Source organism: Bubalus bubalis, chromosome 6 (assembly GCF_019923935.1).
Source record: "Bubalus bubalis isolate 160015118507 breed Murrah chromosome 6, NDDB_SH_1, whole genome shotgun sequence".
NCBI lineage: Eukaryota > Metazoa > Chordata > Mammalia > Artiodactyla > Bovidae > Bubalus > Bubalus bubalis.
Window position 1 is genome coordinate 39973901 of NC_059162.1, and position 27979 is coordinate 40001879.

At 33.2% G+C, this 27979-nt stretch overlaps 1 protein-coding gene across 8 annotated transcripts; it reads right to left on the reverse strand.

Moving 5' to 3' along the window:
* RNPC3 (RNA binding region (RNP1, RRM) containing 3) lies at positions 1-27979 on the reverse strand. 8 transcript variants are annotated; one of them, XR_003110089.2, is made up of 17 exons: positions 27646-27979; positions 26455-26502; positions 21194-21312; positions 20215-20298; positions 19681-19792; positions 18549-18617; positions 16333-16475; positions 13359-13484; positions 10552-10703; positions 8478-8639; positions 7340-7434; positions 7194-7252; positions 3799-3931; positions 3089-3160; positions 2043-2086; positions 1383-1461; positions 1-553 (listed from the first exon to the last, which is right to left on the reverse strand). XR_003110089.2 is itself a non-coding variant. In XM_006050162.4 (15 exons), exons 1-14 carry the CDS (start codon positions 27835-27837, stop codon positions 3101-3103), a joined length of 1503 nt encoding a protein of 500 aa, XP_006050224.2. In that variant the 5' UTR covers positions 27838-27979; the 3' UTR covers positions 1-2086; positions 3089-3100. The 8 variants fall into 8 exon arrangements, 3 of the variants coding, with proteins under 3 accessions (XP_006050224.2, XP_006050223.2, XP_006050222.2); XR_003110088.2 differs by having other exon boundaries at positions 1379-1461; XR_326801.4 differs by having other exon boundaries at positions 1-1461.

Below are 27979 nucleotides of genomic sequence, written 5' to 3' on the forward strand. Positions count from 1 at the left end.
TAATTTTATATAGGAAAAATTTATTGAGTGACATTCTGATACACTGGGAGACACAACACTGAAAACCTGTTAGGGCAAGTATACAAATTCCCTAACCTGTGAAAAATCCCCCACCACTTAAGAGAAAAAACAAAATCAAAACAACATCAAAATCATCAAAACTCAACCAAGTAAAACTACTCTGAGAATAATTACAAAAAATAAGTGCATCAGTATACAAGTAAGAATGAAAAAGGGCAATATTTGTAACCATAAAAGAAAATTTATATTTAGTATCATAAAATTACTTGATAAAAAATTTATGTAATTATCAAATTATACTTTCCTCAATAAATAACAAAGAAAAATTAAGATTATTTTAATTGGAAAGAAAATAATTTATTATATGAGGAAGATGATTAAAATACATGTTATAGATCTCTAATAAACTGATTTAAATGCATATAGATTTAATTTTTAAATACACTTTAAAAGCTATTACGCACAGTTCCATAGTCCAGGTGGTCAATTTCATCTCCACAAAGGTGGAAAGTACTTGAGAGATAAAAGGAACCTAAAACACCATAAAAATTCATTAAAAATAGTGATTATTAAACAGTTCACTAGTTCGAAAATAACTAAAAGCTAGAACATTTATATTTGGAAAATTAGTGAATCATGTCAGTGCAACAAAATTTTAATTATCTAACAGCACGTAAACTGATTTATAACATTAAAAAATAAAATATTTAACTGTGTCAAGAGAAAAAAGCAACAGCAATTTGAATATCTCCTGCTTTTTGTATCTTTGAGTGATAATGATTAACAGAATTTTGCATTGTTTTCATTGTACTATTAGTAGGATTTAGTAAGAAAATCCTACTATTAGTAGAATTAGTAAGAAAAGGGATGTAAAGACTCCAATGCTGTATTTTCCTACTAATAAAAGTTTAGATGGCTAGGGTGATATCTTGGATCCATGTAATCAGTTTAATCTAACAAAGCAGTATTCAAATTGGTCAGTCTTTAGAACTAATAAGGGAAAATTAGATTCTTGGTCCTGATTCCAGAGATTCTTATCTATCAGTTCTAGGATAGAGTCCAGGAATCTTAACGTATAAAAATCCTTCCTCAGTGGTTCTCAATCTTGGTTGCACATTAGAACCAATACTCTGTGAGGTTTGAAAATATTGATATCCATGCAGAAATCCAGGCCAATTAAAACAAAACTCTGGGAAGAAACCCAAGCAACATACTTTTTACTTTATTATTTTTCTTTAGTTTTTTTGTTTTTTTCTTTTTTTTAAAGTTCTGCAAGTCATTCTAATATGCAGCCAAAATTGAGAACCACTATTTGGGCAGTTCTGATTATCAACAGGTCTGGAAACCACTTACATACCTACCAGAACTGTTTCTTTCCACTTACTGTGCTACCCTGAGTCAACTTTATGTCTTCTCCTCTCTGTTACTCTTTTCTTAATCCTTTTATTTTGTTTAGAAAAAGAAAGGGAAAAAAGATACTTCTAGTTGCTATCTCAAAGGAGATTTCAATAATAAAACCTCAGATGTCTGCTACTCTTATTTGGAATTCACACTGAAATTCAGTTATTTAAAATGTCAACACATGTACTTTTTATAGGGGGGAAAAACCCTTTTCCCCAAATTTTATAATAGGTTATACAGAATGCCTAAACCACATATATCATGAAAGAGAAAGCATTTATGTTACTGAATTAGAAAATACATAAATAGAAGAAGCAAGAATAAAATCTGTGTTAAAGCAAATGTATCCATTCTCCACGTAAATAAGTTGACCTGATTCACTAACTTTCTCTGGAAAAACTACATAACCTAAAGGATAGCATAGAAAATTCAGCAACAAATCTAAAAACCACATAAAAGATCTGTTCAATCAACACAGATAATTTAGAAATACTTAATTTCAGTACATTGTTAAAAAGAAAAATTATTGCATAAGCTGGATCAGTGGGTTGGGGAGAGACAAAACACTTCTATGAAAATAAAAAAACACTGCCCCAAAAGGATACAACAAGAAAGGATACACTTTGTATGACAGTATTACAGCAGTATTTACGCAGGGATGCTTCTAAAGAAGAACAGCAGAATGTAGTTTAATTTTTTTCCCTCATATTTCATGTTAAATTTACAAGTAATTTTTTTAAACACATAGAAAATGGTTTATTTTCATCTGTTCTTCTAAAGTATTTGTAAGACGTCTGACTATATCAGTATAGATACTTTACTACAAAATTCAAATATTCAAGGTGCCTCCCAAAAGGAATAAACATTAGCAAAACTTTCTTTATATAATTTTTTCAGCTTAACCATCAATAATTTTGGCTCATTTATTCATGTTCTTCATTATTCTAAAGCAGAAAGATTTAAAACAAAATGAATATAGTTCCACTCATCTTTCTTAAATCAACATTGACATAAAGTGCTTCATTTTACCACTTTTTAATTATGAAATTACTGAATTATGAATTAAAACTACTTATTTTAAAGCTGAAATACTTCATTCCAAAAAATATGGACATATTTCTGTGAGGAGGACAATTAGTAATTAGCAATGCAAATTCTCAGGTCCCACCAAGGGTAACCAACTTGTCCTGACTTGGCAGACATCTATCTTCCCAGTGTTAGCATTAAAAAGTCCAGTATCCTAGAGAACCTCTTATTCACAGGAAAACTAGGAAAATTGATTACCCAAAGCCAAACACCCTTGCAGACCTACTGAATCAGAAATTCTGTGTGGGGGTTAGAGGAAACCCCGTAATCTGTGTTTTATCAGGCTCTCTAGGTGATTATAATACATGTTAAAATTTAAGAAGTACTCTTTTTTTCTAAGAAAAGAAAGTAAATTAAGAATAATAAAGATACATTGCCCTTATAAAATTCATTCTCTCCAAATTTAATTTTTTACATACAAATGAACTTTATTGCATAATTGTGAAGTTTAATGAAAATTAACAGCATAGTTAGACAGTCAGAGTGATGCATCCTTTAAAAACATTACTCAGGCTGTTATCCTTTCTTAATTTTCTCTCAAGAAAGTCTTGTCCTTTTAGTATGTTATCGCCACACTTACCTTTACTAATTTTTAACACTTTCTTTTTCCTTCTTTAGAATCTTGTTTTGGTCTAGCAGATCGAGCAAACTGCTAATATTTAAAAATTAAGGTTAACTTCACAAACATGAAAGGAATCTTTTCTAAAGAATTATCAAGAATATCCTAATGTAGGGTAGGAGCAGAGTTTTTAATTTCTCTATTTGTCTTCCTACTCAGTCATTCGTCAGTATTTCTTGACTGCCTCTTACTTGTCTATGACCTGGGGGAGAAGTAAAAAATTTTCCCTTTCTTTTATAGTCATTTTTTACACCTATACCTCTGCTCCTTCATTTATCCACTAATTTCTAGTTTGAAATTGCATTAACTGCGGAAAGCATGATGGCTAATCAATGATATATTGTTATTAAAATTCTTAAACATAAATATGAATTACAATACAATAAAATGATACTGTACTATCTTTGGTTTAACAAGTATATATATTTTAAGTATTAAATAAAATGTTTAGACTTGGATGGATTTTAATAGCCTCATTATGCTTATTTTCCAATAAAAATCTAAATAACATTGTCATCTGACTCAAATGTTTGTATTATAAATATTATAACTGAATATTCTCAAGCTGGAATGCAAGCTGTTGAGATTTCCAAAGCATAATATAAAAATTAGTTTCAACTATACCCTTACTGCTATAAACTCAATCTGGAACCAACTAATTTGAAGGATACAACCACCATAGGTTTTCCAAAAAGAACATATCCATTAGCTTCCTTTAACGCTTTTGCCGCTGCTTTTTCATTTGGAAGGCCAATGAAAGCTTGTCCTTTCATGCGACCTTCTTTCATCAAACGTATATCAAACCTAGAAGTCAAGGAAGAAATAATGTTTTGACTTAAAGAATGTCAAAGCATTCTGATGAAGTGAATGAGAATGTTTTAAGTTAAAATTCTGCTATTTCAGAATAAAAATGACTCTACTATCTGATTAGCACATTATTTAGGCATTCTAAAATTATATTTTATATTGTTTTAAAATTGTTTTCATAAGTAGGTAATATAAGTTTGATGATGTTCTTATCATCTTTTAACCATCATAAAAGTATATATTATTTAAAAAAATCATATATACTTGCAACTATAAAAGTAAAGAAGTTTTTCTTTCATCTCTTTTTTAAAAGTTTTATGCAGCCAATTTAATACTGTTTACTCAAGTGACAAAAACAACTATACAACCAAGAATAAAAGGGTTGACAGAAACTATAGAAAAGTAACATGGAATTTCAGAGAAGAAAGGGACCTTATTGATCACCTAGTCAAAAATTACCATTTTACAGACAATGTGTACGGAGATTGAGTGAATTCTTCAGTGTTATACTGATAGCTAAAGTTAGGGCCAAAAATACAAACCAGATTTTGTATTCCAAGTTACTCTATTATTCCATAGTGTATTCTCCTGTCAATATTTCAGGGGAGGAAACTATACTCTAAACTACTTAAAAAACAGACTATAATTTACAACTAAAATACTGCCTAGCATTTAGTCTATGAGATTAGCAAAAGCATATAAAGAAATTTTAAGAATCAAAATGTGCAGTTAAATTTTTTTCTAAAAAATTCACAAGACTAGTCCCACAGGAAACAATTATTAATTTATCATTTTGATGTGTACAGTTTCTCAATACAGAATTATTTTTCCTCTCAAATGCTAATGGGAGGCAATACTGGAAATAGAAAGGATGCATAAACATGGTGTGTACATACACACACACATGCATATATATATATATATATCAGATCAGATCAGTCACTCAGTCATGTCTGACTCTTTGCGACCCCATGAATTGCAGCACGCCAGGCCTCCCTGTCCATCACCAACTCCCGGAATTCACTCAGACTCACGTCCATCGAGTCAGTGATGCCATTCAGCCATCTCATCCTCTGTCGTCCCCTTCTCCTCCTGCCCCCAATCCCTCCCAGCCTCACAGTCTCCTCCAATGAGTCAACTCTTCGCATGAGGTGGCCAAAGTACTGGAGTTTCAGCTTTAGCATCATTCCTTCCAAAGAAATCCCAGGGCTGATCTCCTTCAGAATGGACTGGTTGGATCTCCTTGCAGTCCAACGGACTCTCAAGAGTCTTCTCCAGCACCACAGTTCAAAAGCATCAATTCTTTGGCCCTCAGCCTTCTTCACAGTCCAACTCTCACATCCATACATGACCACAGGAAAAACCATAGCCTTGACTAGACAAACCTTTGTTGGCAAAGTAATGTCTCTGCTTTTGAATATGCTATCTAGGTTGGTCATAACTTTCCTTCCAAGGAGTAAGTGTCTTTTAATTTCATGGCTGCAGTCATCATCTGCAGTGATTTTGGAGCCCAGAAAAATAAAGTCTGACACTGTTTCCACTGTTTCCCCATCTATTTCCCATGAAGTGGTGGGACCGGATGCCATGATCTTCGTTTTCTGAATGTTGAGCTTTAAGCCAACTTTTTCACTCTCCACTTTCAGTTTCATCAACAGGCTTTTGAGTTCCTCTTCACTTGCTGTCATAAGGGTGGTGTCATCTGCATATCTGAGGTTATTGATATTTCTCCCAGCAATCTTGATTCCAGTTTGTGTTTCTTCCAGTCCAGCGTTTCTCATGATGTACTTTGCATATAAGTTAAATAAGCAGGGTGACAATATACAGCCTTGACGTACTCCTTTTCCAATTTGGAACCAGTCTGTTGTTCCATGTCCAGTTCTAACTGTTGCTTCCTGACCTGCATACAAATTTCTCAAGAGGCAGATCAGGTGGTCTGGTATTCCCATCTCTTTCAGAATTTTCCACAGTTTATTGTGATCCACACAGTCAAAGGCTTTGGCATAGTCAATAAAGCAGAAATAGATGTTTTTCGGCACACACAATAACACAATACATTTGTGTGTGACATATATACATTTACATACACACACACACAAATGTATATATTTTTAAATTTTTTCTGCTTATACAAAAGCAACAACAGGAACAAGGGTTACCATTTTGCACATCCAGCAAAATAAACTTTTGGTATCCCTATAAAAAGAGGTATTTGCCACTAATGAGTATAAACGGACATTTTTAAAATACAGTGCATGCTTATATAAAGAAGTACATTGCCCAGGTTAAGATTTTAAAATATTAATTTTAAATTTAATTTTAGAGTATAGTTTCCTCCCCTGAAATATTGACAGGAGAATACACTATGGAATAATAGAGTAACTTGGAATGCAAAATCTGGTTTGTATTTTTGGCCCTAACTTTAGCTATTAATTAGTCACTTCTCTATCTAACTTCCATTCAAGAGTCTCCCTTCTTACATTTTCTAATTTTTATTTCTAATTTATATGGCCAAGGTCATACATATTTTAGACTTAACTAATTATAAAATTTCAAAGAATGAAATTCTAACTTCAAACATTACCTTTTAAATCATTTACAATCATATCCTTCTCTTTTGTACTCATAAAATGGAAGTCTTTTCAACTGAAAGAGAAGCTACCACTACAGGAAGAATCTAAAACACTTGGCTTTAGTACCATATACTCCTGGTTTAGTAATTAAAACACTAGTTTTCAAAATCTAATCTTTGGACCAGCAGTTGTGGCATTATCCACAGGCTTTTTAGAAACACCAATTCATCCATCCTATCTCAGTTTAGAAAACCAAACTTTCTAGGATGGGCCAAGGAAATGGTTTTACTAAACTCTTAGACACGTTAAAGTTTGAGAACCACTGCTTTAGGATTAGGAAAGAAGTCTAGAATTTATGATGAAGCCTGTTTCTATAAATGTTTTATTGGAACTCAGTCATTAATATTCATTTATGTATTGTTTAGAGCTGCTTACATGCTACAAAGACAAAACTGAGTAGTTGCAACAGACACTGTAATATTTTAATATAAAAATATTAAATTTTTACTGTTCATTTAAAAAGAAATTTGCTGAATCCTGATCTAGATGTCTAAAAGATTAATTATGCAACACGTATGAACAATTTCTTCATATAATTTTAATCACTAAAGGGAAAATGATATTTAAAAAGGGTTAATTTCTAACAGATTAAAAACAAAACAAAATTTGACAATATACATTCCACTTACATTATCCGTTGGGTTTCTGATGAAAAGTCAACATATCTTCCAAAAATAAATTTAAGGTCCTAGAATTTCAACAAAGAAAAGACTAATAAGGAAAACCAGGGGAAAACATGCAAAATAATAAAACCAATTTATAAATTTCAACTTACCTTTTCCTGAACATGTTTAGCTAAATTCTTTACATAAATTCTACAGTTTGGTTCACCAGGTTCGTAACTTCTAAAAACTGAAAGTGTTTCCATTTCTTACATAAAAACAAAGCAAGACAAGGATACAAAATTAAGACAGTTTCATCAATTTTTTGAAGAAAAACTTTAACAGAAATCAAATATAACTGCTAAATAGACAAAATAAGCATTAAGAAAATGTTAAAATCATAGAAATTAATGACAATGTTACTAATGGTATAAAAATACCCATTAAGAATCTAAAGTGATGTTAAAAAATTTCAGGCATCTAAAATTACTAAAATGTATCCATAAAATATTTTTATTAAAGCTTAATTTTAATTTATTTGAAAGACTGAAGCAAATAAATATGCTATCAAACATCTGTGTTATTTTCTGATTAAAGTCAATCTCCCTAAGTACCAGAAACCAATATAGTCAAATGTAAAATAAATTACTCAAAATGTAATTATCAAGTATTTCAGACAAACTGTGGGCTCTGAATCTCTATTTAGCTATTTCTATTCAGTCTCTGAAATGTGTTCCTGACAACTAGATGTTTAAGCAAAAATGCTATTTAGAAGTCAGTTTCCAATTATTATGAAAATATTGTGTGTCACATGTCAATCTAAAACCCCTAAATATTTTAAGATATACTAAAATAGGAAAAAATCCATTAGAAGTAAAAAAAACTATCATATTAGGATATAAAACTCATAAACACAGGCTTTTAATTACCAAAGAGTTAAAACTATATTTTTAGACAAACAACTGCTTTGCATACATCTCAGACACAGTATTGTGATGGTCTATCAACTGTATCTTGAATACAGAATTCCAGACTGTTGGTCACACTGACTTAAGATGTCATATAAAAGTCTCAGAAATGAAAACATTCTTCCAAACAAATATACTCTGGGAACACTGTATTGAGCGATACTTTCTTCCCTATAAAAGTATGAGCACTAAAAACCAAAAGTGATGATTAAAAACATTTAACTGAAGATATGTCTTGAAGTACATGCTTTAGTTAAGGTAAATAACATGAAGATATTTATTTTGCTTCTGAAGGGCCAAAGAAATGTAAAATAGTAAGTTCTGGTTTATTTCATGCAATTACCTTCTCGAGAAATTCTGCCCTTTTCCAACTCCCTTCTAGAAATACATTCTGATGGCATTTCATCCGAGTCATCTTTAATCTCCTCTGTGATGTTCAAATTTGGTTGGGGGAAGATTTTTCCAAATCCTATATTAGATGCATCAGCTTCAGTAGCAGGTAAATCTAGAGTTAACATTGACATTAGCCATTAAAAATCTTCCCTTCAAAATAGTTTTTCTTTTCCATTTTTAATTTTTAAGATATCTTCTAGCACTAAACCTCTTTGGTGTTTTTCTCAACGCTTTGAAATGGGTGAGCAAACTTTTTCTATAAAGGTTCAAACAGTATAGGTTTTGCAGGCCATATGGTTTCTATCATGACTATTCAATTCTGTCACTATAACATGAAAATCATAAAATAAGACACTTCCATTTGAGGATACTAAAAAAAAAAAAAAATCCATCCATTATACTTCTCCCCACCAAAAAAAAAAAAAAAAAAACAAAGGTCAATACTGGTGGTCCTACAAGAGGTCAAGAAAAATATGTATTTGCACACTTACTCAATTAGGAAAATTAAAATCATTATAAATTTTAAATTCACAACATAGCAATATAATGAATTTCATTCAGAAAACATGAATCTTAGCTTCAGTGAAAGTTAAACTGATTTGGGGTAGAGGGTTGGGAAGAACAGGATTAAACATGCAGTAGAAAAATTCCCAGTTATACTACCTAAAAAGGCAAACAAAACCTTAAAAAAGCTATGAAAACGATGCAAACATGCCACATTTGCATGCCACATTTAGGATCTTAAAAGTCTCCTAATGTAGAAAAACTATTGTTCCAAGAGATCTTTTGTGGCCTGAAGGCATCAGGAAGAAAAGAGCCTTTAGAACTGTTTTCATTGTTTATTCACCATTACTCTACATTGATACAGAATGGGATGACTGCCACGCCCCTCAATAAAGTCTTTGAGTAAATTATGCTTAAAAAATAGAAATTTGTGTCAAAGGGTCACTAGCCATCAAATACAGACACTGAAAGAAAAAAAAAAACAGCTATCTGTAAAGGCAACGTGTTCTCACTACCATCAGACAGACAAGACTTAAAACTAGCTATTCATTCAGTACATCTGCAATACTTACTAGAACTCTATCCTATATTCATACAAGGGCTTTTAAAGATGTATGTACAAAAATGTACATACCAGAATTTCTATAATAATAAAATGAAAACCTCAACTTCAATCATTAGAGTTTGATTGAAATATTGACATAACTCTACTATGGAGTGTAATGCAGCCTCAAAAAGTAACCTATGATGATTATTTAAAAAAAAAAGAGAGAAAATAAAATGTTTATACACAAGCATAGGATGAGATCTGGAAGGACTATCTTCATATCAAATTACTAACAATGCTTATCTCTAAGAAGTCAAATAGGGAAAAGTGGGGTTTGAGGTGTTAACTTCTTAAAATGTCACAGGCTTCTGTTCTGATTATATTTTCTATAGGCTGGTATTATTTCTAAAATTTAAAAATTTAAAGAATAAAGAAATGCCATTGTAGTATAATATCAAAATAATGTTTAAAATAAGCAGGAAAAAAATCTGTAATATCAGTATATTATTTTTAAACTTAAGAATGGTATCTTGTTTAACAACCTTCCATGTCTTTTGAATTAAAAAAAAATTACATGAAATGTACTAAAGATTTCACAGCTTGTTTTCCTAACCAGTAATTCAACTGTACTAATAAAACCACAGAGCATCACACATTTAGTAAGCAATGAAAACTAATTCAATACAAGAAACATTTATATTTTTTGGGTAAGTAAACATCAGGAAAAACCAGACTAAATTTCACCCTAGAGTTCATTACTCTAAATAAAAGGTAACACATTTAGCACCAATTTTAGTTTTACTTAACAAGTTTAAAAAGAATAGTATTCCATGACACTAAGAAAGATCTAATTGCACATTTTAAATATACTCACAAATACTAAAAACAGAAGCATATAAAATTTAATTCTAATACAAAAAACTGACTGAGAAAAATTTTTACATAGCATGTTAAAGAACTAGAATATGCTTACCACTATTTTCTTCTTCACAATTCTGTTGCTTTTCTAAATCTTTCTTAAATGCAGCTTGCATGTCAGTAGATATATGGAATTCAATTTTTTTATTACCTACAGGTTGTGGTTGGTCAAATACATCCGAAGGTAACAACACTGGATGTAAATTGCTGTTTATAAACAATGATAGCATTACTTTGTAATTGCAAACAAAATTTTGAGAAAAACATAATTTTATATTAACTTTAAATTTAAAAAGCTAATAAAACACACTAGAGGCACTGAACAAAGTAACTTACATTTAATACTTCAAAAATCCTAACAACTATTCTCATATGGATATTATTAAATTCTCAGTTTAGACAGATAAGGAGTTTGAGGTTAAAGGATGTTAAATAATTGCATAAAGTCAGTCAGAAAATGACAAGAGATAGAACTTTAGGACTACTGATTCTAAACGTCAGGATATTGGCCAATATGCAAAAAAGTTCATTCTGTGTGTAATGTAAGCATTTTATGCACTGTATTCTATATACTACATATAATAAATCTATGCTGGCCAATGGAGTAGCCATAAGCCACATGTGGCTAATAAGCACTTGAAATCTTGCTTATGTTCTAATCTGTACTTATGTTCTAAGTACAAAATATACACCAGAGTTTGACAACTTTGTGTGGAAAAAAAGAAATGTAAAACATTTCAATAATGTTTTATATTAATTGTATTTTGAAATAACAGTTCAGGTATAACTGGTTAAATAAAATACATTATTAAAATTAATTTCATCTTTTAATGTAGTCACTGGAAAATTTAATTGGTTCACATTACAGCTGACCTTTGAACAACTCAAGAAGTTAAGGGCCCTGACGCCAGGAGTCAAAAACCTGTATGTATGTAACTTCGTCAGCCTTCCATATCCATGGTTCCTCTGTATTCATGGATCCATATCCATGGACTTAACCAACCTCAGATCATACAGTACTGTAGTATTTACTGAAAAAATCTGCATACAAGCGGACCCACACAGTTAAAACCCATGTTGTTTAAGGGTCAACTATATTAGTTTTTAATTGTTTGGTGCTGTTATAGGGATTAAAAGCACGGGACTGTGGTGTCAAAACATACACAGGTGGGAAATATGCATCATATTATGTACACTTAACATGAGAAAATAATTCTAAAAAATCCAAAGATTAAAGACCCATTCCTTTAAAAATGTAAAAACATCATTTTAACAAACTTTTCTCAATTTATGAAGTTACTTACAAGTTCAAAGGAAATTTACCTTGTAGAAAAGCTGAACAGAATTAAAACTGTAATTAATGGCAATTTTCATTGATTAAGATATTTAAGTACACAGAAATCCATGGCAAACAGGCTAATAATTTCTACCATAATTTAAAAAAAAAAAAAATTTGTTAATGCAAAATGTCAGATAATCAGTCAAAAGGGATAATACATTTCAAACAAAATACACAGTAATAAACACTATTACATTGGCAATTTCTCTATTCTAACACAAAGTTTAAGACATACTGGGAAGTTAATTTATATCTAATAAAATTCTTTCATATGCATTGCCCTGATCATCACCCCACATCAGTATATTTCCTGAAAGCTTACTATAAGATGATAAAATCTGAGAGAAATTTTTAATTTTTTAATGTATTAAAACAGCTCCTTCAATGTATTCAAATATTGTTACATAACATTTAAGGCAGGTATCTCCACATCCTTCTAGCTTTCCCTTTCATCATTTCTATTCCTACGCACCAAACTGCCTTACCTCTGGAAATGTACTTTTTTATTCAAATTGCATCTCTCTTCCCTGACTCATTTTTGCCTCTCATCCTTCAAGCCCAGCTCAAATTGTCTCCTCTGTCTTAAAGTCTTTCCAGATTTCTTAACTGGCTGTGATTTCTCCTTTCTCACAATCTTTCATTCTCAGTTACATCTTGTTATATCATTTAATATTATAATTGATAATACAATAGTCATCTGTGTGTATGTTTTACCTGCCCATAAGACTATTAACTCACTGAAAAGATAGCACTGAGCTTTGGAAGCATGCTCCAAACCCCACAATATTTAGCATAGAACTTATCACACATTTAATAAATATTTAAAGGTGGGTCCTGTGTGCTAAGCCATGTGAACTTGTACCTGCGAGGGTACTCTGAAGCAAAAAAATGTTTGATATCAGGTAGTGAAGTTAGGAAAAACTAACAAACTTTCATATAAGCACACTGGTGATGCCATTATCAAAACTGTCAGTACAGGAAGAGAAAGACATAATGAAAGTAAATTAATTTTGCTTTGAATAATACCTTAAGTGCATACAAGACATTGAGTATCCAAACAGGAAACTGGAAATAAAACTCAGGAGTTTAAATCTAGAGATGGAGATTTGGAATCTATCAGTTACAACTGGTGAATCATAAAAATTAATGATATTAACAAGAAGTAAAAATATATGAATAGAAAATGACTACAGACAGGAATATATGGAATCCAATATTTAAAAAGCAAGTAAGTGAGTGAGTGAAAGTCATAAAAGAAAAAAGTAGGAAGAAAAAGAGGAAGAGACGGAGTTAAATATGAGAAACAAAAAAATTAAAGGCGGACAATTTTGAAACCTGGCATAGTCAATAGTATCAAATGCTGGTCAACTTTGAGAAAATTAGGGATACTTGTGAATTTGGCAAATAAGAAATCATTGGTAAACGAAATGCACTGATAGAAGTCAGAATGAGAAATGATTTCAGTTAAGCAATTAAACAAATTATATAAAGAACTCTTATCGTATAATCTAAAACAAAACTACCTGTGTGAAGCAGATGATGGTATATTCAACATATCCTTTATTTTTCTCTTTTTTCTCACATGGCGCTGCTTTATTGGTTTTGGTCTTTTGGGCTGAAGATTTGCCAGTTCCATTAGTTTGGTCATTCTATATTAGCGGAAAGAAGAGTAAAAAAGATTTATGCAAAAGCCCAGTTATTTACCATTGTTTTTGTTAAGCTTAAATTTTTATTTGAGCTTATAAATTATAAAATGATTTGTATGGCTTAAGTAGAATTTCTAAGTCATAATTTAAGATATAATTCATTTGACAAAAGCTCAAGTTATGAATCTCCTTGATCAATTTTCATCTTAGCTTGAAGGAACTGGGAATTTACTTAATTGCAACTTGTCAAGTTTTAAAGATGTGTTTTATTATGAAAATTATTAGTTCCCCAAATAAATGACTGAACGTTGTATCACAAAGTTAAACAAGATACACTAAATATAATCTATGTAACTTTACTGCTCTTGCCTTGACAGATAGTCAACAGATCTTATAAACACAGTAAAATTATTTTGATTAATATTCTAATTATTAAAGAAAACCTAGACTTAAATACTTAATTTTAAAATATTTTGTGCATAATTGTTGGAAAGCATCCTTATATAAACAAGATAACTTACACTGTTCCTGAAAACACAGTTTTCAAATATTATACTCTAAAGCAGCTTAATCAACCAAAGGGTGACAATTGATACTTTGTATATAACTTATCTCCATTATGATTATGAATATTTAGAATAGATCTTCTCTAGTCTTTATTGGCTCTTCCACAGGATCAGATACAATGTTTCCACAACGCAAGTTCAAAACCATTAGTCACAGCTCTACTTCTCCAGAGTTAAATTTGTGAAATTTGAAAACAAGCACAATAAAATGTAGTAGTTAAGAAGAGTTAAAATAAGTATTAAACCCTTTTTCCTTAAGCAAGAAAAAAATGAAAACATATGCTACAAATTTTTAAAGCCTCTTAAAAACCATGGTTTAACAAAAATTTTATGAATAAATCCAGTTATATGAAACATATATCTATATTTATAAATTGCTCACCAAAAGTATACTAAGCCTCTACAACAGTGCAAGGCATATTTTATGTAAGTAATCAATAAATATTTTTTTGATAAATACATAGTAGCATGTTTTATAATATTTTCAAAAGATAACAGAGAAGCATGAAACCAGAGCTTAGTTCATTCAAAGGCTTTGTTCTCATGACTTAAGATGAATTAGTTGCCGACTTCCTCACTACATCCCTAAATGGAAATTCAAATAAAACGCAAACAGTGTGGCCTATAAAACATTTCTCATTATTATCATTGTTTTCATAAAGAAAATAAAATTTACAGAGGTTAATTAATCCACTGTAATACTTCTTGTTCTTTATTTAGCAACAAATTAGTCTATCAAAAGCTACCAGCCTTCATAAATATCTCTATACAAGACAGATGGTCTACTAACTCCCATTTTGGTAGTTTTAACCCCACCTATGCTTTGACTTTTAACTCTCTCCCTAGAAAGAGAATGTATAAGGAGCCACACTATTCAAGTGGATGTTGCCTCAATAACAGTCAAATTGCTGCTGATTACTTGTATACGGTGCCTAGATTCTCTGCTTGGATTCTGACTCCTGTTAAAACACTCCCTCTATCTGGTGGCTTCTGTGTGTATCTATGATTCTCACCATTTGCCTATACAGGTCTTCTAGGCTAGGTTTGACAAATTACAGCCAAAGGACCAAATCTAGTCATTGTCTGTTTATTTTTAAATAGAAAGTTTTATTGGAAGATAGCAACATCCATTCATTTAGGTATCATCCACTGGTGCTTTCCCACTACAACAGAACTCTGGCCCTTTACAGAAAATGTTTAGCAATTTCTATTTTAGGCTCTGCTGAACATTATTAACAACTTATTGCTCTTTGCCAGAAGCTTTAAATAAAATATATGTAGATCGTCAAGAACAACCAATAAAAAAAAAAAAGAACAACCAATAAAAGAATAATTCGTTTGTAGTAATTTTATTGTGAATATTCTTGTATAAAATTCTATAAAGTTGCTCTAGAAATTACTCTGAGGTAAATAAAGTCCAGGGAAGTAAACTGACAAAACAGAAATACAACCTAACTTTGCTCTGTAAAGGCTTCGCAAACATTGAATTACTGAATAATCAATCACTGTCCCTAAAGGAAATTCTGGATTAGGTTCCTGCAAGCACGTGCTCACATTTCATCAACTGATCATTACACACCTCGTTTTATGTTTGTTTACTTTTAAGAACATCTTATTTAATATATATTTTTGGTTCAATAACACTGAACTCATAGTCAACAGCACTGTAACTCAGGCCTGAACAAAGTTTATCTAACACACAGAATTTTCTCCATAAAACACATCACAGCCTTCTTGATTTTGGAAACCCTAGACAGCACTTCAACACTACACTTGAGGGCATTTTAAACAGCAAAACCAACAACAAACAGCACAAAAATGTGAAAAAGACCCTTATTTACAGTATAAGAGCTGAAACAAGAAGACAGAATGTCACTTTGTTCTACCTCATGAGTGATGTGCATATCAAATGACTCAAAATTTTCACCATTCTGTACATGCCCATGTCTGCTAGAAGACCGTAAAAGCACTGCAATTACTGATGTTGAAGTTATAAACAAACTGTAACAAGTGGGCAAGTTCTCAAATACAGAATCAATAAAAAACAATGATCAATTTTATACCATGATCAATCAAAAAAATTACTCATCATGCAAAAATTTTTCCTTAGGTCTTGATTTCTAGTCTCAGGCCTTAATCTATAGTATGATGGGGAGCTGGGAATGAACAAATGCTAAGGACCCTGAATTAGGAAGAACTATATGCAAAATTTATGAAGAGTAAGAGAATTTCATTCATATATTCTATGTTTATTAGAATCTACACAAATATTTGACATTACATACCTTTGACGGTCTTCATCATCACTGCTTTCATATTCTGATTCTTTACTAGATAATTCCTCATCCTCATCTGGCAAAGGAGGTTCCTCTGGTGGCTGAGGAGATGTAGGTGGAAGAGGTGCATGTAATGGCATATAGTCCTCATACTAAGTAAAAACAAAAAATACTATGGTAATCTATGATGTTTACAAATAGAAAACTATTTCCATTCAGGTACATGATTCTCACATTTCTCTATTCCTCATGATTTTCTTTTACACATTCAACATATATTGATGGAACACTTGCCTTAGTAGACTTTAGTCGATCACAAAACTTGTTTCTTCTGCCTTGGCACCTAGCTGGACTAAATTTCCAAACTTCCCTTGCAGTTAGATTTCACCCAAGTTTTAGTCAATGAAAAGGTAAGCATAAAGACTTCCCACACATAAAATTCTCTCGTTTCTTTATCTGCAGGCTGCACAGTACTGTCCTCACCAACCAGGGAATGCATATAGTGCAGATTAACTTGGATCTTTTTAGTAACTCAGGAAAGAACACCATTCTGCCCTACTTTTGGAATGAACCTGGCACAAGCAAGAGATAGTCTGAATTGTGTTAAGTGACTAAGATTTGAGCTTTGTTAATAGCAGCTAGTATAATTTTAACTATTATCCTCACAACATGCCAGGCATTGAGGTTTTGGAGTTACAAAGAAAAATTATGAAGCTAATATAGACATTAGAAAAGCAATCAATGCACAATACAAAAGCAAATTTTCAATTTGTTAGCCTTCTAAAATAATTTCTCATTGCTGTTACCTAAAAAAGTACTAAAGGGACATTTATACAATGGAATATTACTCAGCCATTAAAGAGAATGAAGCAATGCCACTTGCAGTGACACAGATGGACCTAGAAACTGTCTTACTAAATGAAGTTAAGTCAGAGAAAGACAAATATCATATAATATTGCTTATACATGGAATCTAAAAAAATGGTACAATGAACTTATTTAGAAAACAGAAATAAAAGAGTTACAACATGACTTAAGAATCACTCATGAATCTGAACAAACTTATGATTACCAGGTGGGAAGTGAGGGAGGGATAAATTGGGAGATTGGGATTGACATATACACACTACTATACATAATATACATAAGAACCTACTGTACAGCATAGGAAACCACTCAATAATCTACAATGGTCTATATAGGGAAAAGAATCTAAAAAAGAGTGGCTATACATATATTTCGGAGAAGGCAATGGCACCCCACTCCAGTACTCTTGCCTGGAAAATCCCATGGACGGAGGAGCCTGGTAGGCTGCAGTCCACGGGGTCGCTAAGAGTCGGATACGACTGAGTGACTTCACTTTCACTTTTCACTTTCATGCACTGGAGAAGGAAATGGCAACCCACTCCAGTGTTCTTGCCTGGAGAATCCCAGGGACAGGGAAGCCTGGTGGGCTGCTGTCTATGGGGTCCCACAGAATCAGACACGACTGAAGTGACTTAGCAGCATACATATATGTATTAATATAACTGATTTAGGTGTGACTGCACACCTGAAACACAACACCGTAAACTATACTCCAATTAATAAAATAAAATAAAATAAAACAAAGTACTGAGTATTACAGCAAAATAATAAAACTACTAAAATTACTGAAGAGCAGACATAACCTACCAACAAAATTATCGATAGATTTGCATAGTAAATTCTAATAAAAAATTATCAACCTTTTTTCTGCAAATGTAACTTACTAGCAATAAAACCAGAAAAATGGAAATTTTAGGCAATTCAGCTTGTTAGATGTAACTATCTTGTAGGATAGCACAATGTTCTAGATCAAAGGACTAAATAACCCTAAGAGAAATGATGGCCTCTATTACCAAAAACATTACTTTAATATTCTGGGGAATTCCCTGGCTGTTCAGTGGTTAGGATTCCACGATTCCACTGCAGGGGTCATGGGTTCAATTTCTGATCACAGAACTAAGATCCCACATGCTGCACAGCATGGCCAAGAAAGAAAAAATTAAAAAAAAAAAAAAAAAGTTCTGGCTTTTTCCCACTTTCAGTTCTCCACAGGACTATTATTACGTTAACTTTGTATTTGTTCTTCATTTTCAATACACGTTAGAGATCACTGGCACAACATTTGTAAAATTTAGCCTCAATAATCTCACCACAAGAAGCGAAATTTTGAATGTTGAAAATTCCAAAAGCTTTCTTACCATGGGAGGCCGGGTAGTAATTGGTCCAAAAGGTGTGGGCAAATTCATTTTATTCATAAGATGAAGCACCTTAATAAAAAGGATAAAACATTTGAAATCAAATAGAAAAATCATGATTCAACTCACATCTGATAGTGTACTTAAAAACTCTGCAATAATACTAGTGATTAATTTAGTGCAAAGGAAGGATCACCTCTTGCCTTTATAATACCAGGAAAGGGCTAAACTGGTATATCTCAGGCACTGGTATAACTTAGAATATCAACCTTCCTAAAATATTTATCAATTGTACAAAATACCATTATTCTCATTATTAAAAATGTCATATTCTTACAATGTGAAATTTACTAAAGTGTTTTTTTCCCTTGATTATTGCAAATTATGAAACATAGAGAAACATAATAAAGAAAATCATCATCTATATTTTGTACTTAAAAGTATCTTTTATTGTCAATATTTCTAAGCATTTATTGAGGGATCCTCTATATATCTTTTCCTCTAAGAAAGGAAAAAGCATATGCTAAAGTAATGAAGAATTACCAGAAATTACATTTCCCAAATTAGCTTATGCTTATTAGTATTAATACTAAACATAGTATTTTTACACTATAGTTTATAAAAACCCTTACTTGAATGTAGTTCTTTTTTCACTACCTTCTGCAATGGACTGAATGTTTATGTCCGTCTCAAAAATTCATATGTTAAATCCTAACATGTAATTGTATGGTATTAAGACATGAGGCTTTTGTGAAGTTATTAGGTCATAAGGGTAGAACTCCCATAAATGGGATTAGTGTACCTTATAAAAAGCACAACTGAGAGCTCTCTCACACTTTCAGTTACATGAGGTTACAAAGAGAAAATGGCCATCTTCCATCCGGAAGAGGGCCCTCACCAGAACCTGACTCTACTGGCACACTGATATACAACTTCCAACCTCCAGACTGTGAGAAATAATTTTCTATTATCTAAAAACCGCCCAGATCATGGTACTTAGCTATAACAGCCCAATCTAAGGCATCTTTAAAATTCTGTAATATTATCACCCCTATAGGAATTAGTCTGATTAATATAACTATTTTTTAAAAAGTATGAGAAAGTATTTACTTTGAGAAATGTTTATTCTACTTACCTGCACATAGAACTTAGGTACACTTGCCAAAGCATTTACTATATTTGCTAGGATTGTACTTGAAGGTGGTGGGTACATATACTTGAGGCATGAATTTAGAGGAAAAGTCAGCCTAAAAAAAATACTTAAAATGCTTATTGTGTTTTAGTAAGATTCATATCAATAACTTATTTTAGGTAACCTAATAACATACAAATTGCTCAAATGATTCAGTAAATCTAAGAGTACTCTGTTCCTAAAAGATCTAAATGATTACATTTAAACAGCAAGTTGCCTTCTCTCTGCATTATAGAATATAGCATTTCTTTTCAGAGCTTATCTTACAACTTTGAACATTTTAATGGAACCAAATTCAGTGACAAACTCTTAATGCTCAATATGTTTAATCAACACACTAAAAATCTTCATTATATATACTAAAATATCCTTTAAAAATATCTTGACAACACACACACACACATAACCCCCACACACAAACCTACCTATCCAAAATAAAAGCAAAAGACACAATGAAATACAAACAAAAATGCTAACCCATGGTTTGGTGCAATTCCATTTTCTATGGTTAAACAATCAAGTTCTTTCTTTTCTTTATCATCTTCCACAGGATCATCAGACCTAAGAAATATGGAATCAAAATTGATGTTATCTATAGAAGAAACAGAATGACAAAAATGACACTATCTTTTCAAACACAGCATTATAAAAACAGCTGCAAAAGTACAATTTTCAGCTATTAAGTAAATACCAATGAAAAAGAAAACTAATTCCAGATATTATATAAGGCAAGCCACGTTTTCATTTATTCTTCATAGCAATGACACGAAGATGGTATGATGAATCTTACTGACAGCCCTCACCCACCAAAACTGAAGTTCACAGGTATAAAATACTGGCACACAAATGTCTTTAATGTCCATCAGCAAGGGTTTCTTCAAAATCAGACAGCTGGGGCCTATCCTCCTCACCACCCCCAACAACCCAAATTTCTGATTCAGTACGACTAGGTTAAGGACGAACAATCTTTCCTTCAGTCAAGATTCTAGATGATGCAGCTGGTGCAGGGATTGTACTATGAGAGCCACTGGTGTAAAGCAATTTATAAAGGTTATATAGCTACAAAGAATTACAGCTAGGAATCAAGGCTGTGCCTATTAATGATACCTTGCTATATATTAGGACTTTATACTAGTTACCTTCCCTCCACTTAATAGTTGAACGCTTTCACCTACTCTCTTTTCATTTCACACTGGTTAAGTCCTAATATTAAATCAATACTCAGGTTACTAATGCATAATTAGGAACAAACAAATGTATTGCTTTCAAGTACTAGATTTAGTAGAGAGATACAATCATTTACTGTTTCAGATTATTTACTTGTTAGTCTGAAAATAATCCAAGAGCAATACAACTCTTTAAAAAAATTAGTAATTTTTTAATTTAAAAAAAATTTTTAATGAATTAAAAAAATAATAATAAACTTTTAAAAGGCTAGGAAAACCTATCTACATACCTTTTCTTTTTTTCAGTGCCCAAAGAGGGACATGGTGAATGAACTCGATCTTGCTCTTTTGCAAATTCAACAACTAAAGTATGACCCAAAAGTTTCAGTTGATGAAGTCTTGTCAATGCCTTCAGTTGGAAGAACAAAAGAGTAAAATAATTAATAACTGTACCTAAGTTATCTGTTACAGACCACATATAAAGTAATTTATACACTTTTTTTGTTAATGCTGATAACATTTCCTTGGCTATTTTTCACCCATTTCTAATGTCAGGCTGCCAAGCCTTCATTACTCATTAGGCAATCACTTCCAATCACTTAGCAAAACTAAGATCTGGTTAAATCCAACTTTTCCTGTGCTAATGCAGCAGAATATGTTTAGAAAAACAAACATAATGAACTGGGCTGGTCTCACTTTAAATTCACAATCACAACCACCAATCTGAGGGCAACCTTTAATGAAGCCAACCAGTTACATACTACATTCTCAGTTCATTTTTTTCTACCAATCTCTAAGATAATATTTTGCACTATTTCCTTCTTCCTTAACTTCATGATAGTCCTGTCCCATTCTTTTAGCCTTGGATATCACTTCCTACTTTAAGAAAACAAGCTACAAAATGAGATTTCGGATTCCAAACCATAATTTCTCATCTACCATCTTCTGAATCCACATATTCTACCTTCTATCTGTTATCACATATCAACGATCTATGTTCTTATTTAAATCTAGTTGACTTGTATATGCTTCCCTGGTAGCTCAGACGGTAAAGTGACTGTCTGCAATCTGAGAGACCTGGGCTCAATCCCTGAGTCAGGAAGATCCCCTGGCGAAGGAAATGGCAATCCACGCCAGTACTCTTGCCTGGAAAATTCCATGAATTGAGGAGCCTAGTAGGCTACATTCCATGGGATCACAGAGTCAGACGCGACTGAGCAACTTCACTTCATTTCACTTCACTTGTACACTAAATCCCAGCCCCTCTTCTTCTTTCTGGAACTGTACAGGGTGTGTTCCTACCTACATTGCTAATTTTCTGTCCTCTACGGGATTGTCCACAATAGCATACAAACACAATCTGATTTCTCCCATCCTAAAAAGTATTTTTTCCTCATCTATTGATCCCACTTATCACTATTCTCCTCTTCCCCCTTCCTCCTCTCAAATTACTCTTACAGTAAAGCTCCTCGAGGAACATCTATGCCCTCTATCTAAAATTCCTCTCCTCCCATCCAGTTTCAAACTCACTCCAATCAGGTTTATGCCTTAATCAGTCCACTGACACTGCTTGTCATAAACAAATTCTGTACTGCCACACCAATGGTCAACTCTCAATCTTCATTTTATAGTATTTAACACAATTCACTCTTTTTGATACATGTTCTTCACTTGGAGTCTAGACATTATAACTTCCCTACAGTTTTCTTCCACATTATTGTGTTTTACTCCTCAATCACTTTGGTTTATTTATGATGTCTTGAACTCTTAATGTTGGTATACTCCAGAGATCTATTTTTGGATCTAATCCAGTACCCTAAATTTAAAGACCGTCTCTATGCTGATAATTTCCCAACTTATAATTTCAGTCAAAATCTCTGTCCTTAAGTCAAGGAACATATTTCCCAACTACTGGATAGCTTCTCTTAATTTTAAACATTTTAAAATTAACACTCCAGGAATTGAATCTTCTCTCCCCACCCTCACCTCAAATGTTTCCCATCTGGAAACTTTCAATGGCAACTCCCTTCTTTCATTTACTCATGTCAAAAATCTTGCAATAACCCTTAACACCTCTTTCCCATGTTGCATAACCAAGCCATCAAAAATTGCTATTTGCTTCTACCTCCAAATTAATCTAGAATCTAACTACTCCTTACCATCTCCACTGCTACCACCATGGTCCAAAAAACCATCATCTTTGGACTGAACTAACAGTTTAATCTTTTAACACATTTTCCTGTTTCTACTCTTCCCTGCCTTCCATCTATTCTCAACACAAAGTGTTGAGTTCAAGTTTCTTCCTCTAAAAATGTGTCACACATTCTCTTCAAAGTTATAGCTTTCAATTTTTAATGTTAACTAGTCCTCTGCTGCTGCTGCTAAGTCGCTTCAGTCGTGCCTGACTCTGTGCGACCCCATACACGGCAGCCCACCAGGCTTCCCTGTCCCTGGGACTCTCTAGGCAAGAACACTGGAGTGGGTTGCGATTTCCTTTTCCAATGCATGAAAGTGAAAAGTGATAGTGAAGTCCCTCAGTCATGTCCAACTCTTCACGACCCCATGGACTGCAGCCTACCAGGCTCCTCCGTCCATGGGATTTTCCAGGCAAGAGTAATGGAGTGGGCTGCCATTGCCTTCTCCCAACTAGTCCTCATAGTTTTCTAAATATAAGTCAAATTATGATGCTCTTTTGCTCACAGTACTACAATGGCACCCAATTTTATTCAGCAAAATCTAATGTACTTAGAATGCACGTCATGGCCCTCTCTAAGTTCTCTGACCTCAAATTCAATTTCTGCCCCCATTTTTTATGCCTTGATCACAAGCTAGTGCGTTTTGCTTATTCCCCTTACTGGAATTCACTTCCCCGTATTATTTCCTTAGCTAACTTCCTTTACTTCTTTCAAAATGTTGGTCAAACATAACCCTAACTACCTTAACTATAGCTTAACCTTCTCAACCCAGCACTCCTGATCCTATTTTTTTTTTTTTTCAAATAGCATTTCTCATTTTCTAAAATACTAAACAACTTATTAAGTTTATTATTTATGGTCCGTCTCTCCATTCAAGAACATGAGTTCATATGATGGTATAAACCTGCGTTTGATTTACTGATAGATCCCAAGATTTAAAGAAGCATCCAGCACATAGCAGGTACCGTGTATTTTTTGAACAAATGGAACTTTAGGGCTTAACTGGGACTATAATTTTATTTTACCATCTTTATGCATTCTTATTTGACTCCATTATACAAACCAAGTTTCTAAATGTTTTAATAATTTTCAAGTCCTTAATTCAATCTAGACCTCTTCACTGTCAACGAACCTTTGATTATCTGAAATACAGCTGAATTACTTCAAGTTTCTTCCTCTCAAAATGTGTTACACGTTCTCTTCAAAGTTATAGCTTTTAATTTTTAATGTTAACTAGTCCTCATAGCTTTCTCAGCTACTTACTATAAACATTTCTCTCCCTTTGTTTTAAAAAACTATCAATCAGGTGCACTATAGCCTAAAAACTCTATCACTGCTACCATCTTCTCATTCCTTCTTTTCGATACAAGTATTTCCCAAAGATAATGACGGGTTCCATGTTGTCCTCCAAGTTAATCTTGACTCTAAAACAATGTGGTTCATTACCATATTTACCAACAATATTTTAAAACTGTATTTCAAAAGATCTTTTTTGAAAAAAATGTTTTCCTATATTTTAATATATACAATGTGAAAGTCTTCTGTAATTCCACCCTGGGAGAAAGACATTTATTATTTGGTATATAGCTCTACTACATTTTGTTCTAGGCATACACTAACATACATAGTAGTAGTTTTCAAGAACTCCAAGGTTACATAATATGTATTTCCCAACTTTGTTTATGAATCTATCTGGGTTACATTCCTGATCAATACATATTCATTTGACTTCATTTTCTGAGGGTTGTAGTCCAGTGTATGGATACACTACAATTTAAAGTGTCCTTTCCCCTTATTAAGAATTTGGTCATTTCTACAGTTCCCCAATAAAAAGCACTTTACTATTAGACTGTTAATTCTTCACCTTGTGTCATTAGAGGTTCTTGTCTTCTTAAAACTCTCTTCTCTTTGCATCCATGAGAATTTGTTTTCTAGTTCTACTTCCTTTTTAACTTCTCCCTCCCTCCCTGTCTTCTTTGCTAGTTCTTCCTCCTTTGGCCAGCCATATTCATTCACTTTGTTGAAGAAATTCCATTTTTAAGCCTACCTCCACTCTAGACCCATATTTTTCATTGCTTTTTAAAATATTTCCACAGAAGTAGCCCACCAGCTCCTCAAAGTTAACAGATAACATACGAATTCATTACATACCTTTGAAAACATTCTCTGAGTCCTGCCCCTCATATCAGCTAAAGTAATAACCCAAGAACTCAGTCTGAAAATCTTCAAGTGTTCCCTCTCTCTCAACCATATCTACAGGGATCACAGAACCTACAAACACAATCTCTACCCAATGTATATCTACTTCTTCTTTTGTCTTCTTACTTCCTTATTCAGATCTTTTCTCCTGCCTTGGCCACTGTAACAGTTCTCTTGTCTAGGTTTTCCTTTTGATTTTTCTACGTCTAATCTTTTTCCCTATCTAATCCATTACATAAACTCTACAAGATATCTTTCATAGAGCTGACTATATTACTGGTCAGCTTAAATTTATCAAGTACCTTAAGAATAACTACTAAACAAAATTCAATCCCTCCCTCCCCTCAACCCAAATTTAGACTCAACCTACTTTCCAAGTCCTATTTCAACCCTCAGCTTTTGCTCCACTTAGAGCTTTCCATGCTCCACAGTTTTCTTTAGTGGTCTCAAAACATGGAAAGCCCATTTCCCTTTGTTTTCGTCTCAAGATCCAACTAATCATTAAAGGTCTACCTCAAAGGTCACCTTTGCAAATGATCCCCTAGGATTTTTTAAATATACATTCTCTATTTAATGCTTAAAGCATCTTGCCTTACAACTTTTATGTCTAAAGGATGTTTTCATCCTTCAAAGCTTGTCATTTTTAATTATACAAAAGGTTACAATTCAATTTTTATTCATGTTCCTGTTAATCTATTCCATAACATCATAAAGAAAAACCCCAATGAACCTTTTGGTCAACTCATAATAGTCTTACGCCCAAATATCTACACTTTGGGCAAAATCTGCCAACTGACAAGCTGAATGTAGCCAATGAGGCAAATTCTGGAAATACAAACCTTTTTGCTTTTGAAAGAGCTTCCCTGGTAGCTCAGTTGGTAAAGAATCCGCCTGCAATGCAGGAGACCCTGGGTTGGATCCCTGGGTTGGGAAGATCCTCCAGAGAAGGAAAAGGCTGCCCACTCCAGTATTCTGGCCTGGAGAATTCCATGGACTGTATAGGCCACGGGGTCGCAAAGAGTAGGAAAGGAAAGGACTGAGCGACTTTCACTTACTTCACTTTGCTTTTAAAAATTATAGTTTAGCCTAATGTTTCATTTTTTAACTATGCCTGGATAATAGAAAGTTGGTAATAAGTAACACAAAAGGAGTCATACCTTTACAGCTGTTTTTTCATTAGGGAAAGTTGCAAAAGCTGTATGTTTCTGAAAAACAATTAAGGTACAAATTATTTAAAATATAATTTCAATTTCTCATAAGGACGTCTGATATTTTACCAGCTGACAGTGATTTGACACTAATAAAATCACAGAAAAGGCAGGAAATCGAGATCATTTAACTGATAACGAATTTCAGGACAGTGTTTTTAAATCAGTTTAGGATCAGACTTCTTTGAAATGAAAGCCTTGCAAGTGCACACACACAGCATGTTTTAAATATATTTTCAAGTACTTCAACAATCCTTAACCTCTACTACCCAGGGAGGCCCATTCTTAAACTATCCAAAATCATAAAATATGTTCCATGTGTAACGCATCCAAAGATCTAAACTTTTCACTATATAGCCAAATGCAAAGTTTAAATGGGTCTTTCTTTTAACTCAATTCACAACCTTGGCTGCATATTAAAATCACCTAGGGAGACAAACTATTGATGTCCTGTCCCGTCATAGATCATCTGGCAGAAACTTAGTAACATCACCGTCACTATTTTAATGAAGAGCAATCATGTAAAACATCTTCAGATATAATGGGAAATAAAGTAATTTTGTACATTTCTGGGTTGGACTTTTAATAGTTTTAAATTATCACTCCCTGAAAGATTACGTTGTACAATTTTTATGAAGAACATCTTCCTCAAAAATCTAGTAGAAATCCTGTAATTAGCTTACTCAAGTTGCCGACTTCTGTAGTTTCTCCTCTATTTTGATGAATATCTTAACGCTGGCTTATAAGCAAACCTAGATTTTTAAGTATCCCTTTGTTACATATTTTTGGGAGTACTCTTGAGTTTAAGAGAAATATTTCTAAATTCCGAGGAGTTTCGAGATTCCCAGGGTGGGTGAGAAACGGAATATAATAAAGGTTACTTTTCATTCTTTCTGCTTCGCCTTTCTCAATCGCCCTTTTCCGCAGCGCGGCGACTAATCGAGGCACAGGCCAATTAAAACTTGATTTGGGACAAAAGATATTTTGATATGAAAGAAGAAAGACTGGGAAGGGGAAGAGGAAGCCTCCACTCCACAAGCGCATCTTCCCCACTCTCCTTTTTCCTTCTGTCAGAACTTCCCTTCCCCACGTCACCGGCCTAGGACCTTCCCCAGAAACTAGGGGTTCGAGCGCTCTTACCAGGCGCCCCTTATCAGATAGGACGCGCACGGACTGCGCCCCGAAATACTTCAGCAAGTCTTCTTTCTCCTCAGCGGTAAGCTCGGCTGGCAGGTGCCTCACTAGAAGGGTTCGGTCGCCCCGCGGGGGAGAAAGCGAAGCAGAATTCTGGCATCCTCTTGACATCGGAAGCGGCTGTTCTGGGGCCGCCATTTCTCACACAGACTCAGCACCTGGGAAGCCGCTGAGGAAACCGCAGTCATCAAAAGAAGCGGAGCTAAAAGAGTATTCTTCCACTCCGCGCTAAGGATTCTGGAAACAAGGAAATAACGCGAGAGACGGTCGCCTTCTCGCG

Excerpts from the sequence above, each read along its gene's own strand:
- RNPC3 (XM_006050161.3), bottom strand. The coding sequence starts at position 27,837 with ATGGCGGCCCCAGAACAGCCGCTTCCGATGTCAAGAGGATGCCAGAAT. Across the intron at positions 19,793-20,214 it reads GGAATTGCACCAAACCATGG|GCTGACTTTTCCTCTAAATT; the intron begins GTTAGCATTTTT and ends TATTTTTTTTAG. Across the intron at positions 7,435-8,477 it reads GGGCAGAATTTCTCGAGAAG|AAATGGAAACACTTTCAGTT; the intron begins GTAATTGCATGA and ends TTTTTATGTAAG.